This window comes from Carassius gibelio, chromosome B12 (assembly GCF_023724105.1).
Source record: "Carassius gibelio isolate Cgi1373 ecotype wild population from Czech Republic chromosome B12, carGib1.2-hapl.c, whole genome shotgun sequence".
Lineage (NCBI taxonomy): Eukaryota > Metazoa > Chordata > Actinopteri > Cypriniformes > Cyprinidae > Carassius > Carassius gibelio.
Window position 1 is genome coordinate 18,242,155 of NC_068407.1, and position 18,326 is coordinate 18,260,480.

Here is an 18,326-nt window from a genome sequence, read left to right on the forward strand (position 1 = left end):
TTTTGATCTGATATTTTGTAATTTATTTGTTTGTCAATGGACACCTCCTATTATTATGTCTTAATATAGCAGCTTGTGGTATTGGATGGTCAGTGGGGCAGATCATCTGTTCCAGCTCATGGAGAGGATGGATAATTTTGTCAGTTAAACACAGAAACTGAACACCCCAGAGACCCGGATTTCAGTCAGAATCATAAAGCACCAGCTGTCTGAAAGACAAACATGCCAAAAAAACTATTCCAGAAACAAATACTCTATATAACAGAACGAAGACTTGAATAAATACATTCTGAGAAATGGTTATTGACAATGAAATTAGCTTTGTTGACACGGTCATGGAAATACACTTTCAAAAGGAACAGTATTGTTACATTCGAGTGACGAGGTGAGTTCTGTTTCAAGCATAGGTGGTCCAAAACACTGAAATTGTCTTTGAATAAACATAAAAACATTACTACAGTTGACTGTCAGACCACTGTTCGCAATGAACTATTAAGGCACTTAGGAAGATTAGATTTTCCAAATGATAAACATCATCTGTAGCTCTGGATGTAAAGAATTAATTAAAAAAACAAACCTTTTCTGACAGCAAAGTGTTGTTTAGCAGACAACTAGAAAAATGCAAGGCTGTACAAAACTGATTCTTGTTCCTTCCAAACAGAAAAATGCACTTTTTATAGTTTGTCAAATTGCTTACTTGAGTTAACAAAAAAGCTTTGTGCCTGTAAACATGGGGAAAGATAATGAAGATACAAAAAGATAACTTGCCATTTTAGTTTGCTGGCTCATCTTTTGTGAATTTTGTTGGTGCGATGCAGGATGATGCTATGGGCCAACACAAGCCCAGTAACACAAAATCACTGACAATGGTTTCTCCTAAAGCCATTATTGTTTTCAGCCCTATATGTGCTAAGTTTTACATCCAAAGACCAATCCTGGGAGGACATCACAGAGGAATGAGATACTTTGGATGACTGGTTATGTTAATTAAAGGTTCTAGATACAACTCCAGGCTTGTTTAGGCACTTAAGGCACATCTTCCAAATGTAGCATTTGCACACTGGTCAATCTGAGTCTATTCGTGTGTACTTCACATGCCCCCAATGCAGCGATCGCCATGTGAAGGGCTTCTGGAAGCTGCGGGGGACAACGTCGAGAACGTTGCTTTCCAGGTACCGGAAAAATCGGTACCACCATACGTGGGTGAAAAAGTTGGTCTGGGACATCTCTTTGAGAGCCTAGAAAAGATACAGATGTAGAAGGTTAAAGTAAACCATAAATGGGTTGACTGAATGGAAATTTTAGCCAAACAGACAGACGTACATGTTGGTTGGCCATTGTGTGATACCACCAGAAGAGACGTGTGGTGATGAAGTAGGCCACGACGACATCAATTGTGTAGTGGTCATGAGCAAGAAGGATGCAAAACACTCCTATTGCACTCAGAGCCAAGCAGCCCCAGTGGTACCACCAGAACCTTCTAGGAGAATCTGTGAGGAGCAAGAAAATCAGGGCTCTTCTAATGTAGAACCTAAGATTTTGAACTAATGGCATAAGACAAGGGTCAGCAACCTTTTGGCCAAATTTTCTTATTAACTGCTCTGCCACTAAAATTAACTCCTCTGAAGCACCTCGGATGCACGGTCATGTGAATGGTTTGTCGGAGTCACACGCATCTGTAGATTAGCAAAGGTTAAATCTCACATGTAGTATTTATACCTCCACACAAATGCAAAACGTTTTGCAGTTTTCCTTATTGCTCACATGCCAGGGGTTTTCCCTCTGCATGCCGATGTTGGCATATGTGTCACAGGTTGCCGACCCCTGAAATAAGACCAAAATTTACTGACTGTAAGCAAAACTTACATGAAGCTGACTCAAAATGTATTTTGAGGACCATTAAGATTTTTTTGCACTGGACATTTCAGCACTTTTTTTGCCTAAACTATCAATGCTGTAATGGATATATATATATATATATATATATATATATATATATATATATATATATATATATATATAAGGTGTTTTCTTTATTTTCATGACTATGAAAATTGTAGATTCACACTGAAGGCATCAAAACTATGAATTAACACATGTGGGATTATATACAAAAACAAAAAAGTGTCAAACAACTGAAAATTTGTCATATTCTAGATCCTTTTGCTTTTGCACACTCTTGGCATTCTCTTGATGAGCTTCAAGAGGTAGTCACCTGAAATGGTCTTCCAACAGTCTTGAAGGAGTTCCCTGAGAGATGCTTAGCACTTGTTGGCCCTTTTGCCTTCTGTCTGTGGTCCAGCTCACCTCTAAACCATCTGGATTGGGTTCAGGTCCGGTGACTGTGGAGGCCAGGTCATCTGGCGCAGCACCCCATCACTCTCCTTCTTGCTCAAATAGCCCTTGATGCCTTCAGTGTGACTCTACAATTACATAGTCATGAAAATAAAGAAAACTCTTTGAATGAGAAGGTGTGTGAAAACTTTTGGTCTGTACTGCATATATATATATATATATATATATAAATTCAATGTCTCACTGATTAATTTAATACTTAATAAAATATATGTAGCCTCTCTCCGATATATCACAAAGGTTTGGGACTGAATATTGATAAACATGAATTTGACCCCTACTGAACCACTGTAGCATGAAAAATGGATGAAAAAGTGAAACTTCATGCAAGTACAATGAACATATTTTGTATGAAAACAATCTAGAGAAATATGCATGTTATTTTGTTAGAAAAGGAATATGTAGGTTTCATAAATGTAGACAATTTTTTGATACATATTGTGAATATCATGTTGAACAAGATATATTAATATTTATAAAATATATTAATAAATATATTTATGATTTATATATATATATATATATATATATATAATTTTGATGGAATTAATACACATCTAAAAATTATTATCAAATTATGTTTTCTTACACCTTTTACACTATATATTCACATAAAATGTCATGTTTTTTTTTTTACGTTATATGAATGGGCTTTTATGCCTTTAATGGTCAGTACGGTAGAGAGTAGACAGGAAAGCACTGGATGTAGAGAGGGGAGCGGGATCGGCAAAGGACCTCAAGACGGGAATCGAAGTCGGGCTGCCCCGATCACAGTTGCGCTATAGCGGCGCACTAACCACGAGGCTTAATTTGTTTTCTTGCATCAGATTTAGTTTCCTGCAGTTCATGTATAATTTAATTTTTTTTACTTATTTTATAATGGAAAAAGTAACATGATAATAACAAAGATATAACTGTGTAATAACAGCTACGTTTTTTCCTTTTTTTTAATCTTTCAATCCACCTGATCCAAACAGACCCAGAAATGCTAAAATCATCTAAAGCAATAAAATTCAGTCCCTCCAGAAAAACGTGATTATGCGATCACCTGATTTAATGCATAATCAGCCAAAGGCCGCATATTTATGCGGCGTCACATTTTTTTAAATACGCCGCTCTTTTGCCGCATAAATTGCGGATTTCAGAAAGCAAAATATGAAGGGCTAGCATGATTTTATGATCCCTGTATTTTCGTTGCAAAAAACTCATATATTATAGTAGAAAGTTGGAAAATTTTGTGTTTACTTCACACAAGTAAAGCGCCATTTTCCCCCTATTGCCATGGGAACCTTATGAAGTGACGTAACTACGTGACGTGAACATCATCTGCAAACCCCGCGGTGAAACCAGGGTGAAACTTGAAGCGCGCAAATCATTCTTATTTGCCAACAAAAATAAGCGCAAAAGAATGCGCGAAGCAGTTTCCCGATTTGTTACATGACAGTGGAGCCAACTTATATTGCGAGAACTTGCGAAAACTGCGGTTTGATGAAATAAAGAAAAGGTGATTCCCCCAACACCCCCTTCTCACTAGGCTACTAACACTGTTGTAGTTTCATTCAGAAGTTGATGCAACTTTACAGTTGTAAGATTGCACTTTTTTGTTACAGAACAGCACCAAAAACTTACAGTTGTAATTATATTAGTAGTATGTAAAATAATTTACATTGCAGTAAGAGATTGCAACTTAAATATTCTGTCATTTAGTATGCTCGCTTATCATAGGAAGTAATAAGAAATTACTCTTTACATTAAGGTAGTAGCCTAGTGAGAAAAAGGTGTTGGGGAAATCACCTTTTTTTCTATTTTTCATCAAACCGCAGTTTTTGCAAGTTCACGCAATTTCATCGCATAAAATTGCAAAATATCCCGCACATTCCATCGCATTTTTTAAGAAAACGTGCCGCAAAATCAAGGATTTTTGCCCGCAACAATCACAAAATAAATCCACATTTTTCTGGAGGGACTGAAAATTCTTACACTTTTAAATGCATCTCAATGTCCAAATACTTTTTGGTACCACTGCATTATCAAAACTTGTGCTTCAACTGTCCACTAGGGGACGGTGTTGTCTCAGGGTCAGTGTGAGGTACTCACACTCCTTCGTGAAGAGATAAGTGAGGGTGAGCATGACCGTGTGGCCGCTGTACAAATAGTCTCCACACATGTTGTGAGAGCCTGTGATGGTCAGACCTCCCCCTGCAATCATTTTCATCACCCGCCGCATCTGAGATTCCCAGTCACCATACAGCTGCCAGAAACAACAAACACGCATTAGCATTATGACATTCTCCTATAATTCCTTAAAACCTGTCTTCATACACTGCTTGTCCTATTTTGTTTCTGCAAACTCAGCATGTGTTCATGTCTAGAGCATACATCAACAAATAAGCCCTTTGATACTGAACATAAAAGCAAAAAAATGTTCTTGGTGTTTCTTTCTGGGCTTTCTTTCAGCAACTCCATTCAACAGGAAAGCAGATATTCTAATGATAAGAGTGAAAGAGTTGCTGGGCTTGATACGTTTTTCCTGCAGGACCCGTGGTGTGTGTTTCCTGCCTTGTGTAGCTAGTGTGTGTGTGTTCACTGCACATCATCGACCGTATTGAGTCTCTCTCTCACACAGTTGTGAAAGGATCACCAGTGGACTGTCCGCATGATAACACTAGAGGAGTTCCTCTCGAAACAATCATTTCATTTCACAATAATATGGTTTATTTTTTCCGGTACGTGCAGATTTTTTCTGAAGATTCATGCAATTCAGAAAGAGGACCACTGATTGGGAAAACAGTTCCTTATTCTTTTCTATGGGGAAGTCATGGCCTAGTGGTTAAAGTGTTTGACTCCTAACCCTGGGGTTGTGGGTTCGAGTCTCGGGCTGGCAATACCAGGACTGAGGTGCCCTTGAGCAAGGCACATAAATGGCTGCCCACTGCTCCAGGTGTGTGTTCACAGTGTGTGTGTGCGTTCACTGTTGTGTGTGTGCACTTTGGATGGGTTAAATGCAGAGCACGAATTCTGTTGTGTCTGATGTCTCATATTGAAATATGTAATAGAAAACCCACAAAAGATGCATGTTTTTTTTTTTTTAAATCGACATGTTTTTACATTATGGGGGGGGGGGGCACCATTATTTTATGTGCACAGTACATTCTGCGTTGATGGCGTCAAATGGTTGCACTCGGTGAGCTACCGGCGCTTTTTACCATGACACAACTCAGAATACACAACTCAAGAAAATAAAATACTGATATGATACCACATTGTGCAGCTTTGGGTTGTAATTTTCAGTCAGAGGGCAACAAGACAAGGTTAAAAGGTAAAAACTGTTAACCTGAATACACTGTAGGTAGCATGGGATAAAAGCGTCTGCTAAATGCATAAATTAAATTTTTTAATTTAAGACAAACACTATAAGACTTCACTGATTTCCTAGCGATAAGAAGAGGGGAAAAGAATGGGAGACTCGCTTTTTTTTATCTCCACTTCAGCCCCGATGTCTTTGAGGAGTTTCTCAGCTTGGATTTCCCTCCAGATCTGGGGCGTTTAGACTCCTTCTGGGGAAAAGTCGATGATACGGCTTTTGTTTTAAGCCTATACGTATATCCATCACCACATGTAAGCTCTTTCAGTCGCTGTAGTCATCATATCAGTATTTTATTTTTTGAGTTTTCTATTCCGACTTGTGTTGTGGTTACACAGCAACAGGTAGCGGCAGTAGCTCACCGAGTGCAATTTTCCGGTTTGTTTTTCATGATATTTGAATAAATATTTTATTTATTTAATTGTTTGTTTGTTTATTTATTTACTGATTTGGACTTGGGTCTTCATCTTCCTTGTCTGTCTTAAACCATGAAATTTGCATATTAAACATGCTAACAACACAATCGTTTTATCAAATTTGTACTGAACTTTTCAGACGTTCACAACCCTAAAAATATTATTTAAACAATATTTTATTAATTATAAAGCAAAGAGAACAAAATATAATATAATTATTATAATATAATTATTGTAATTATTAAATATAATAATATGGTCTTGCATGATGGTAATGATCATAGAAGTAAAATTTGCGCTTAATTGTTATGAAAATATTATTATTATTCATTTATTGATTTATTTTTTGCATTAGAATAATAAGAATAATATTTTGTTGGACTAATTATAATTTTGGTGAAACTGTCCTAGTGAAATTATTATTAAAATATAGTTTATAATTATTAATATATATTAACATATTATTCATATAACAGTAATTAGAAAACAATATTTGGGTTTAAGGGTGGACCTCCATGCTTATGTTTTTTCCTAAAAAACTTAAATTTCCATATGAACCCCACCATACAAATGTATACCTTGGTGGTTACTTTTTCTCATGAGATGGGGTTGGCAGATCCCATAAAAGTAATGCAAATCAAAATTTTTGAAGAAAACAAATCCTGTCAACTTCTTTCTGACAGTATACCCCCCATGCCTTCCTCAATATAAATGGTTTGCCAGAGCATATAGAAAGAAAAACAGATGAAAATAGCACATTTTCCATGAAATGCACTCCGTGCAATGTGAAATATGTCCCTTTGTGACCTCTGCTCTGATATTTATAGAACACTGACAAATACTTCACATCAACTGCTCAAAACATACATGGTCACCTCAGCTATCCTGTTACACTACACTTCCAACAATATATCACATATAAACAAATAACATTCTGTAATCTGTCTCAACAATGGAACATTATACATGTACAGCATCGATCATTAAAGGAGTCAGGACACTTACACAGTCTATGCCTGAACGTGCGAATCACGAACAAGATTTGAATTACAAAGGGAGTTCTCTATCCTGTTCCATTGTTTTCTAAATATTTTGGATGAATTATTCATTTAACTGGCCAACACGTCTACATTTTGAACATTGCAAACTTAGTTGTGCTGATTATGATTAACAATACTATAAATAATATGGGAATGGGGGAAAAAAGAGAGATGTTGTTGTTTTTACCTTAGGAGAGCATTTGAAGTGCATTCCAGGCACAGGAAGAGTAGTAATGTACATGGTGATGCACCTGTAGAGGTAGAGCGTCCCGACTATGAAAAAGAAGCGTCGACCTACAATTGATCTGTGAAAGGAAGATGTGCTGGTTAAATATTTTAACAACACTACTGCCAGAGCACGTCCAAGCAAGTCATATTTTACATTTCACCCTAAAATTAACAGACATAAATAAGAAATTAGACACTCATTAAAGGGTTAGTTCACCCAAAAATGAAAATTATGTCATTAATGACCCTCATGTTGTTCCAAACCGGTGAGACCTCCATTCATCTTCGGAACACAGTTTAAGATATTTTAGATTTTGTCCGAGAGCTTTCTGTCCCTCCATTGAAAATTTATGTACGGTCTACTGTCCATGTCCAGAAAGGTAATAAAAACATCTTCAAAGTAGTCCATGTGACATCAGAGGGTCATCGAAAGCTCTCGGACTAAATCTAAAATATCTTAAACTGTGTTCCGAAGATAGAAGGAGGTCTTACATCTTTGGAACAGCATAAGGATGAGTTATTAATGACATAATTTTCATTTTTGGGCGAACTAACCCTTTAACATAATGTGACATACAGACATTTAACATGATGATTCTCAATGATGATTCATACAGTGAAATACAAAATTATATACAGATATTTATTTAAATGTAAAATAAATTGCACTACAGTAACGAGAATAAGTTTTTGCATTATGGCAGTGACCTATAAGAGGGAATTATCCTCAAGCATCATTTAAGTAAGATTTAATTCATATTACAGCAATGAGATCAAAATATCGTATTCATTGCATAATGATAATTTAAGTTAAAATTGTGGTTAATTATGAAAATATAACTTATTATTATATTTGCAAATATAATTTTTATTACAGTTATGGGAATATTTTCTTGGATTAATAATCTTTGTTGTAAAAATGTTAATTATCTGAAATTAAAATGTAATATAAAATATTGTAAGAATACGTTTCTCATAAAACAGTAATCAGAAGAAAAGATCACTTGTTTTGCATTACCATAATATTTTAGTGAAAATTGCGTGCAACTGTAACAAAAATATAATATAAATAAGACATTATTCCTGTAACAGTAATCAGATGAACATATTGTTTACATTTTTTTTGCTCTACTGCAGTGCAATAACTATTATTCTCATTACTACAATGCAAAAAAAATATTTTATTTCTGATTACTGTTGAATTTAATAAATAATATATTATTTTAATAATATTCTGTGACAAATAAGCACAAAACATTACTGTAATAAAATATTCTCATTACCACAATGCATATAAATTCAATATTTCTTCTGATTACGGTTTAATTTCATGAATAATATATTATTTCAATAATATTCTGTTACAAATAAGCACAAAACATTACTGTAATAAAATATTCTCATTACCACAATGCAAATACATTAAATATTTCTTCTGATTACGGTTGAATTCATGAATAATATATTATTTCAATAATATTCTGTGACAGTTAAGCACAACTTATTACAGTAATGCAATAAAATATTTTTAACATTTAAGTTAAAATGCTTAATTGTCATGAAAATAATTTCAAAGTCAAAATTCTCCCCACTGTCTTTAAGCAAATTATTTTATGCACTTATTTTAAATTTGTGTAAAACAGGCCTGGGACATTACAGGATTTATGAGAATCACATGTTCAAACAACATTCATGCAAGACTCTCAAATGATTCACATACACAGTGTGTGCTACTCAGAAAACTCACTTATGTTTTAAGAGACTCAGCTGTATAATCCACAAGACCATCAGAATCATTCCGTTGATCTCGCATATAGTGAAAGCCCACTCCACTCGATCAAAAAAGTCAAAGAACTTGTCAGGGAGAGGTGGAGAATCCTCCTTAGGAGGCACACGTTCATGGACCACAGAAATAATGACGGTGGTCAAGACGAAGCAGCATAAGGCATAGACAAAAGCCACGGCGGTCTTTCCCCACTCAGGAGGGAACTGTGGAGAAGCTGGCTCTGGTATGGGAATCTGCACCAGTTCCTTGTGGAAGCCATTCACCATGCCATTCTGGTAAGCCTTTCCGGCACTCCCAGCATTCCCGTTATGATTCAACACCATGTGCCCATTGGCATGTCCATTCTTGTGGACGTCGATATGATGCTCGATCTTAAGAGTCTCAATCTTTTCCAGGAGCAGACAACCACCGTCCGACGAGACCCTGGAGAGGGGTGACCTCTTGAAGTCATCCGTCGTAAGACTTAACAAAGCCAGTCCATCGTAGTTTCGTAATGGTTCAGAGTATTCCTGCAGCCCCTGATCGGTGAGCCAGAGTGAGACCTCCTCCTTTGACCACAATGCTACTTTATTCATATCAGCCCTTGAGCTTGTAGAAATGTAACGGAGAATCTGACATAGGCACACACTGCTATGAAACACACAGTCCTTCTTTGACCATGCTCATGAAGGGCGTTAGGGAGGAACGGCTCAAAATTTCCAGAAGTTTAATCCAAATATGATTCACAACTAAAGCCTCTTCAGAGATGTCTCTCCTGTAACAGAAAAGACAAAAGAGAGTTATTCAGAAAGCACTCTACAATTCTGTATTTTATTTTCTTTGTAAAAAAATACACTTTAGTATAGGGACCAATTCTCACCATTAACTAGTAGCTTATTACCATGCCTATCATTAACATATTGGCAGTTTATTAGTACTTAAAAAAGCGCATATTCTGCAGGACCATATTCTATTCATCTACAAAACTAATGTCAAGCATTTAAAAATAAATCTTTAGTTCTTACAGTATTTCACATTAGAAATGAACTAGTATACAGTTTTTAATCACTATCTGCTAAATACATAAAAAATAATAAGAATTGAAAGCATTTGAGAATAAACCTTTAGACCTTAAATATCTAGAAGATGAGAAATAAATTCAGTCAAATGCATTTTGACTAGTTTTTACAGGAAAATGCATGAAAACCGTTCAAACAGTGCAACAACGTTCCATAGAGGTATGTGCGATATGACATAAACAGACAATGGTTAAAAAGCACGTGTAAGTTAAATGTACTCACGAGTTTCACTTTCCGTTAGAGTTTAGCATAATTTCCAGTCACAGTAGAAACTCTTTAAAAGAAACTTTTCCAAACTACACAACATCGGAGCCATACAGTCAACACAGGAAAGTGAACCGCTAGAACTGCCTGCTATATTTAATCTTCACCTATTTACAGAAAGAAGCACATTTAGTTCTCCGAACGGCTGCGAGCTGGAGCAGAAACACACCGACCAGGACCACATGCATCGTCTGACAGAAAGAATTCCAGGAGCTCTCGAGAGTTTCCATGGGTGTGGCAGGACTGTTTACATTACAGCAGTAGGGGGAAGGGAGGTATCTATCATGGACAACATCTGGTTTGCATTAGTGAGGATGTCTGCCATGAGTTCACTGGTTACCCCTACATAAAGATTGTTTTGAAACCGTGAAAAACTTTATCAAAACTCTTATCTGGTGCTTACCCAAGTAAAACTCCAAGGCATGTTGCCATGCAGTTGACAGGGTTCAGGTTGAGTCAAAAAAAAAAAAAAAAAAAAACACAAGAAAACCTACCCTAGGTCTCTATAAAAGGGCTCTTCAGGCTTTTTCATTAGTTTAAAAATAACAATAGTCAGTGGATTGTCTGTTTAAAACTCTTAATCCAGGATATCACAGTCCCTAAATATCGCAACTTCAAAAAGGCTGTTCACTGATTTTCAACCAGCTTTGTACTTAAGTATTATTATGAGTAAATGAACAATGTGTAAAGTCCACAAGATGTCACTTTTTAAGACTTTTGACAGCTCCAGGGCTTTTCTGACAACTACAGATCGTACTTCTGCATTTTGTAGCCCTGTTCACTGATCGAGTGCATTATGCTTTCATATATTTTTTTGCCACAGTCGTGTTACACCAATTAAAAATAACTAAATACAAATTCACATAAACTTTTAACACTCACAACTCTAATTGAACATGTCTTTAAATTATTTGTTATGTTATTTAACGGAAAACCTTTTATTTTTGGCCATTAATTTACACAACAACACCATTTTGGCATTGTGAAAATTCAAATTTTAAAAAACAGGTTTTAAATCATAAGTATTTGAAAACTTGTGTTATCCACTTCACATCACATATTATGTCTTCATTCTATAGGGCCCTGTCCCAAATGACTTTCGGTCTTGTAGTCTTAAATATGCTTGTGCTCGCCGAGTCTATATGAGTTTATAGGCTGTCCCATTCAGCATTTTAACATTATGAACATTTCTCAGCAGCGCCCCCTTTGTACCCTTGAAGCAGTTTTCCGTGAAGCCTGCATAGATGCAGGCTCCGCACACTTTAACTACCCAGGAATCCTTGCGAAATGCCAATCAGAAAACAGATGGGAGGACATTTCGCTCTAGAGCAATTGATGACGTGGCTGAGAAGAAAATATTTAAGTGTAGGTATCATTACAGTTTTTACAGTACATTTTACCAGTTGTTACCTACAGTTTACACAAACATTATGGTCATTGACCAGTGGTTGATATTTCAAACATGATAATAGCATGTTGAATAATATGATCGCATTATGATTCATTAAATAAATAGAAATGAATGTCGGGGTTTACTGAGTCATATGTTAAAGGGGGGGGTGAAATGCTCGTTTTCACTCAATATCCTGTTAATCTTGAGTACCTATAGAGTAGTACTGCATCCTTCATAACTCCAAAAAGTCTTTAGTTTTATTATATTCATAAGAGAAAGATAGTCTGTACCGATTTTTCCCGGAAAAACACGAGCGTCTGGAGGCGTGATGTGTGGGCGGAGCTAAAGAATCACGAGCGCCAGTAGGCTTTTGCGTTGAGCGCGTCTGGAAGCTGTGACACCGTGAAGACAAAACCAACCAAAACAAACCATCGCTAACAGTCAGATTCAGCGTATATTTATGATCCAGAATCAGATCCAGAGGCTGAAATTGAACAAGAGCAGCATCAGCAATCAGTCTCTATGTGGTATGTACTGAAACTGTATATATTTGCTTAGCGGTTTTGGAAAATGACTAAGTTCCACTTTCTTTGTCGTCTTTTTTTTTAAGCTGTACATGTGGAAAGTGCAGTTTGATGACAACATCGCATGTTGTTTACTTGATGTGCTTACGCGCTGATAGCTAAGTTAACAACACAGAGATATTTGAAGCAGTTTTACTCACCGCATGCGGTTCCAACACACGATCGTGACCCTTTTTCGTTGGGACTGCATTATCCTTAAGAAATAAACGATGTGCAATTCCGGCGTCAAACTGAGCCTTGCGTATCGTTTATTTCTTAAGGATGATGCAATCCCAAGGAAAAAGGGTCACGATCGTGTGTTGGAACCGCAGGCGGTGAGTAAAACTGCTTCAAATATCTCTGCCTCCTTGTTAGTGCGTCCCCTCCCATGCCGAGACTCAGGTTCGAGCCCCGCTCGGAGCGAGTCGTTGCTGCTGCTGCTTTCATTCAGTTTCAGCCTCTGGATCTGATTCTGGATCATAAATAAACGGCTGAATCTGACTGTAAGCCATGGTTTGTTTTGGATGATGGGTTTTCCCTCACAGTAATATAACAGCTTCCACATGCTCTCAACGCAAAAGCCTATTCGCGCTCGTGATTCTTTAGCTCCTCCCACACGTCACGCCACCAGTCGGTCGTGTTTTTCCGGGAAAAATCGGTAAAGACTATCTTTCTCTTATGAATATAATAAAACTAAAGACTTTTTGGATTTATGAAGGATGCAGTACTACTCTATATGTACTCAAGATTAACAGGATATTGAGTGAAAACGAGCATTTTACCCCCCCCCCCCCCTTTAATATATATTGTAGAAGTCCTTCTGTAGGCTATATTAAACACACACATATTAGAATTCAGAAAGAGCTTTATTGCCAAGTATGTTTGCACATACAAAAACTTTCACAAGCTTACAGTATACAGAGACAACAACAAAAACAACACAAAAAAGAAAAATAAGTGTGAATAAAATACTTGTATGTATAAATATAAATAGTGCGCACACACAAAACTGATAAAAATGTAAAGGTGTGCTATAGATAAAATAATGTAGAATATGAATAGAAAAAAAAAATTAAGTTGTAGGGATGAAATAGGATGTAAATTGATAAACAGTATAAGGTTTTAGCACATATTTGTATTGCACAATAGGGAAACATTTAACTGTTCATGAGGTAGACTGCCTATAGCCTATATGTATACATTGCCATTCAAAAGTTTGGGATCAGTTAGATTTTTGTATTTTTTTTAAAGAAGTTTCTTATGCTCATCAAGCCTGCATTTATTTGATCAAAATAACAGAAAAAAAAATGAATGAACAGCTCTCTTCTACCCTCAATACCCATGAGTGAAGTGGCCTCGAGCAAGGCACTGAACCCCCAGTTGCTCCCCGGGCGCTGGATCTATAGCTGCCCACTGCTCTGGGTGTGTGTTCACAGCATGTTCACCACTTACTGCTGTGTGTGTGTGCACTTGAACGGGTAAAATGCAGAACACCAATTCTGAGAATAGGTTACTATACTTGGCAAATGTCACGACTTTCACTTTCACTTTCTATTTTAATATACTTTCAAATATAATCCATTCCTGTGAAGCAAAGTTGAATATTCAGCATACTCCAGACTTTGGTGTCACATGATCCTTCAGAAATCTGTCTAATATGCTGATTGATAATCAATGCTGGAAAAAAGTAGATTTTTATTTTTGGATTCTTTAAAATCCTGTTAAAAAGTTAAAGTTAAAAAGAACAGTAGTTATTTAAAATAAAAAACTAAACAAAAATTATCTCTCTTAGAATACTTTTATTCGACAAGGACGCGTTAAATGGATCAAAAATGACATTGTTAGAAAATATTTATATTTTGAATAAATTCTGCTCTTTTTAACTTTTAATTTTATTTATGGAACCTAGGTTCCAAAAAATATTAAGCAGCACAACAGGTTCAGCACTGATAATAAATCAGAATAAGAATGATTTCTAAAGGATCATGGGACACTGAGGACTGGAGTAATATGATATGAATATTATATGATAATTATTAGAAATTGCAATAATTTCATAATAGTACCGTTTTTTTCTGTATTTTTGATCAAATAAATACAGCATTGATGAGCATAAGAGACTCCACCTTTTAATTCTTTAATAGACAGAGGAACAAAGGAGTTCTTATAAAGGTTAAGTCTACACTAAGGAATTCTGAAGCGTCTTCCCAAAGGAAGTTGGTATTCAGAGTGAAGGACATGAGTGGGGTCTGAAATAATAATTATTATGTCTAATAAATTTCTCATCAAAAAGAGTCTAAAGTGTGGGATGCTGCTTAACTTCTATAATTTGTATATGGCTCTCTGTGTTAGCGGAGTAACCTGATTTTTCTAATGTTCACTGAGATTGCCGAACCAGGCAATCTGAACCTCATGTTTGTAAGTAACAACATCTGATGTTCCAGATATGAGAATGAGACCTAAAATAGCTGTATTATCAGAGAACTTAATCATGTAATTATTAACAGTACTGCATTTGCATTCATTAGTGTATGATGTGAACAGAACTGGAGAACTGACATACCCCTGTGGGGCGCCAGTGCTGATAATCATAGATTCAGACAACGTCCTTTTCACCCTGACCTGCTGACTACGATTGGAAAGAAATGAGCGGAACCCCTTAATAATAAATGGGATGACATTCATCTGCTGCAGTGTTTTTTTTTTTTTTTTTTTTTAAAGAATGTGAGTTATAGGCTGAACTAAAATCTACAAACAACAGTCAAGCATAAGCCCTGGGATTCTCAAGATATTTAGTCACTATGTGCACTAAACTGTTGATTGCATCGTCAGTGCCTCTCAGATGTTTATATGGAAAACTGATGGGCATCTAAATGTGGACCTACTTCCTGTTTTAATTAACTTTGTGTATTTACTAACAGTAGTGCTTGACTTCGTTAACAAAAATGGAATGAAATGTCATTAAAAAATTAGAAATTTAGAAATGTCTAAATGCGTGTTACAAAGTGTGTGAATGATTCATCCTTGATTTCTTACAAAAACATTTTTTTACATCGTATGTTTAATCAAAATAAACCTGCCCCCTACAGCAAGCTCACATTTATCTGCCAAGACTTTTGAAGACTACTCCCACATCTCAACATCCAATGAACAACAACTAAATAGAACCAAGTCCATCCCCACCATTTTTTAATAGTCGTCTTGGATGTGCATCACCATACCGAAGAAAAGATCAGTCGCTGTTCAGCCCACTTTGCAGCTTATTTTGTATGAGAACAATCTACATAAACACACAGACACTGTTCAACAGACAGGTAAAGGGACCAATAACGGTTCATTTTGTTTACATGCTGGGTAGGGATGGTAGATTTGTGTGTAACTAAAGAAATGAACCAGTGTGGGCAAAACACATTCAAACACTTCAGTAGTCTCTGCGTATTTGTATGTACGGAACTTGTGCTCTCATTTCCAGGAAAATGATAAGTCAAGTAACAATGTGTACAAGAAATAAAGGGAGGGGTTCTTATTTCGACAATGACACACACTTGCAAGAGCCTTGCTTCCTGTCACAACTTGTTGTTGACTGCAAGCTATAACCATACAAGAGTTGTTATAGCTATGAAAAACCCATTTTTCAGGAAACAGCAGTATATATTTACATATATATGATCAAATTAGGGGTAAAGAAAAGTACAAAATTTGATATGAAATTATTATGCTATTCAAATCACACTAAAATAAATGAATATAGCTCACATGCAAAAATTATATCAGAGAGTAACTGTGGTTTCCTGTAACATTTTTCACCGCCACAAGCAAATGAATATTATATGTATATGTTGAGCATAAAACATTTGAGGTATGCAATACTGATAACTTTAAAACAAGTTGTAGCAAAGAACATTGTTTGGAAGAACATGAAAATGTTAGTGATACAAAAAAAATACAAAAAAAAAGTTGCTCTTTTATGTGGATAGAGGCACAATAATTGAACTTTGTTTACAAAAAAAGTCAGTTTAGCAATGAAATATCAAAACATGAGGGCTATGTCCGCCCATAAATTTGGATTAGGTAAAAATCGAAATGATCACACAACATTTCTTCCATGTTTTAATTGTAATAGTAAATCCCCATTGTTTGCCAAAAAAAATAAAGTTTGCTTCATTTTCAAATATCTGCAGTTTAATTTAACTTTAACTCATTAAATATAGAATAACTGTAAAGTCACCAAAACTATAAGGTAAAACATTCTGACGTATGAGAATCATTGGCAAATGTTTAACCAAACATGCTGGAATGCTTTTTATACAGTATTGAAGGAGTTCACACACTTCTTGACTGCTTTTCCTATAAGTAACCCCTCCAATTTATTTATTTCATGATGATAATTAAAGAAGAAAAGACCACATGTAAGTTTAGGAAGTTGCTTCATTCTGTAATCCAGTTGCTTGGTTACTTATAAAAGTACACTATCAGTAGCAGTGAATAGGCTAATGTTCATCGGAACTTACAGTTACTCATACCATGTGTTTGCAAAGCAGTTGCTATAGCTAATCCTGACTTTATTTTAGAAATGACGCTACATACTCATTTGAGTATGACAAACACATCACACTTTCATTAAGATAATATTCAAACTGAAACTTTATGTAAAAAGAAACCTCATAAAAATGAAAATCTGTAGAGCAGATGATTTCTTTAACCCATCTATTGAATTCACACAGCCTTTGTTAACTGAGGTGGTTTTAAGTTACTTAACAGTTTCTCCTTTGCAAAGCAAACAAGGTGTGAGACTGAACAAAACTCCCATCGGTATTGTGTATCAGCCTTTTTTTTCCCCGGTTTATCTAGATTTATACAAGAATATGGTCAGACATTTTTTGAATGGCCCACTGAGTTTAAAAGATACAAATTTGAAATACTGTTAGATAACTGCGGCTGTAGCCACACAAAGGGCAAAACATGACGTAAGAAAATGACATATATTTCAGCAATTAAATCACTTTTGTGGCAAGTTTTTAGTTCTCTATCCCAACGTAACTGTCTGAGACAAGTCTTTTCTCAGATAAGATCTTTTCTTTTCATTTAGTTATAGTCTCATTTACATTTGTGACAAAAATTTGGTTGACAAAAACTATGGTGGAAATTATGTCAATTAAATTATCACTATGTATGTGTGGGTGTGTTTGTGTGGGTGTCTGTGTCTGTGTCTGTGTGTGTGTGTTTGTATTATAGCTATATACAGCCCGTTCTCACCGCCAGAGACAGGGTGACAATCCCATTCATTTTCAATGGAGAGCTGGCGTTTTCCGGCGACACGAGTGACAGTGACTTTTGGGGAAGGTATGTGGATGTGTCAGGTGATGCGAATCAAGCAACAACAGTTCAGAATATCTCCAAATGTATGCAAATAATCAGTGAATTTCATGAACGACAACCAATTGGAGTGAAGTCAGTGGAGGACACGTGATTCATCTGCTGTAGTGGAGTGTTATGGGGTAACTAGGCAAGTGGGAACACCCAGTAGCAACCTCAATTGCCAGCCACAAGCGACAAGCAGCAGAAAAAAATGCTGGCGGTGTGAACGGGGATTTACACAGTGTCTACACCGGACGCGTGTCTTGTGGTGCCATGCTGCATCAGCTAAAGACTGTCTACACTGGACACGACAAAGCAACTGTTGAAAATCATTAGAAATTTGTGTCAGCACTCCATAAATAGAAAGCAGCATCAGTTTACTGTCAGGGATTTGTGGTGTCATGCTGTACCGCATCTAGTGTAGACAGCATCACTGATTATTATGAGTTATATTGACTGATCTATATATATAATGAATCTCTATTATAGATCAGTGGTTCT

The 18,326-nt window shown here is 36.1% G+C and overlaps 1 protein-coding gene and 1 long non-coding RNA gene across 6 annotated transcripts in view; one reads left to right on the forward strand and one right to left on the reverse strand.

Annotated features, from left to right (window-relative positions):
- The window catches only part of LOC127968995 (phosphatidylcholine:ceramide cholinephosphotransferase 1), a 24,665-nt gene continuing 6,339 nt past the window's right edge, over window positions 1-18,326 (reverse strand). For 2 of the 3 annotated variants that reach the window (XM_052570544.1, XM_052570542.1), the window contains exons 2-6: window positions 9,151-9,943; window positions 7,363-7,480; window positions 4,453-4,606; window positions 1,324-1,490; window positions 1-1,238 (exon numbers count right to left, since the gene is read on the reverse strand). In XM_052570544.1, the coding sequence (XP_052426504.1) occupies window positions 1,065-1,238; window positions 1,324-1,490; window positions 4,453-4,606; window positions 7,363-7,480; window positions 9,151-9,764 (1,227 nt within the window). In that variant the 5' untranslated portion in view covers window positions 9,765-9,943 and the 3' untranslated portion in view covers window positions 1-1,064. Of the gene's footprint in view, window positions 1,239-1,323; window positions 1,491-4,452; window positions 4,607-7,362; window positions 7,481-9,150; window positions 9,944-10,469; window positions 10,716-18,326 lie in introns of those variants that run through there. The other variant, XM_052570543.1, reaches the window with a different exon arrangement.
- LOC127969004 (uncharacterized) overlaps window positions 13,733-18,326 on the forward strand; it is a 20,412-nt gene continuing 15,818 nt past the window's right edge. Inside the window, exons 1-2 of one of the 3 annotated variants that reach the window (XR_008156204.1) lie at window positions 13,733-15,781; window positions 17,703-17,810. This is a non-coding gene — a long non-coding RNA (uncharacterized LOC127969004). Of the gene's footprint in view, window positions 17,811-18,326 lie in introns of all 3 variants that reach the window. The other 2 variants (XR_008156202.1, XR_008156203.1) reach the window with 2 other exon arrangements.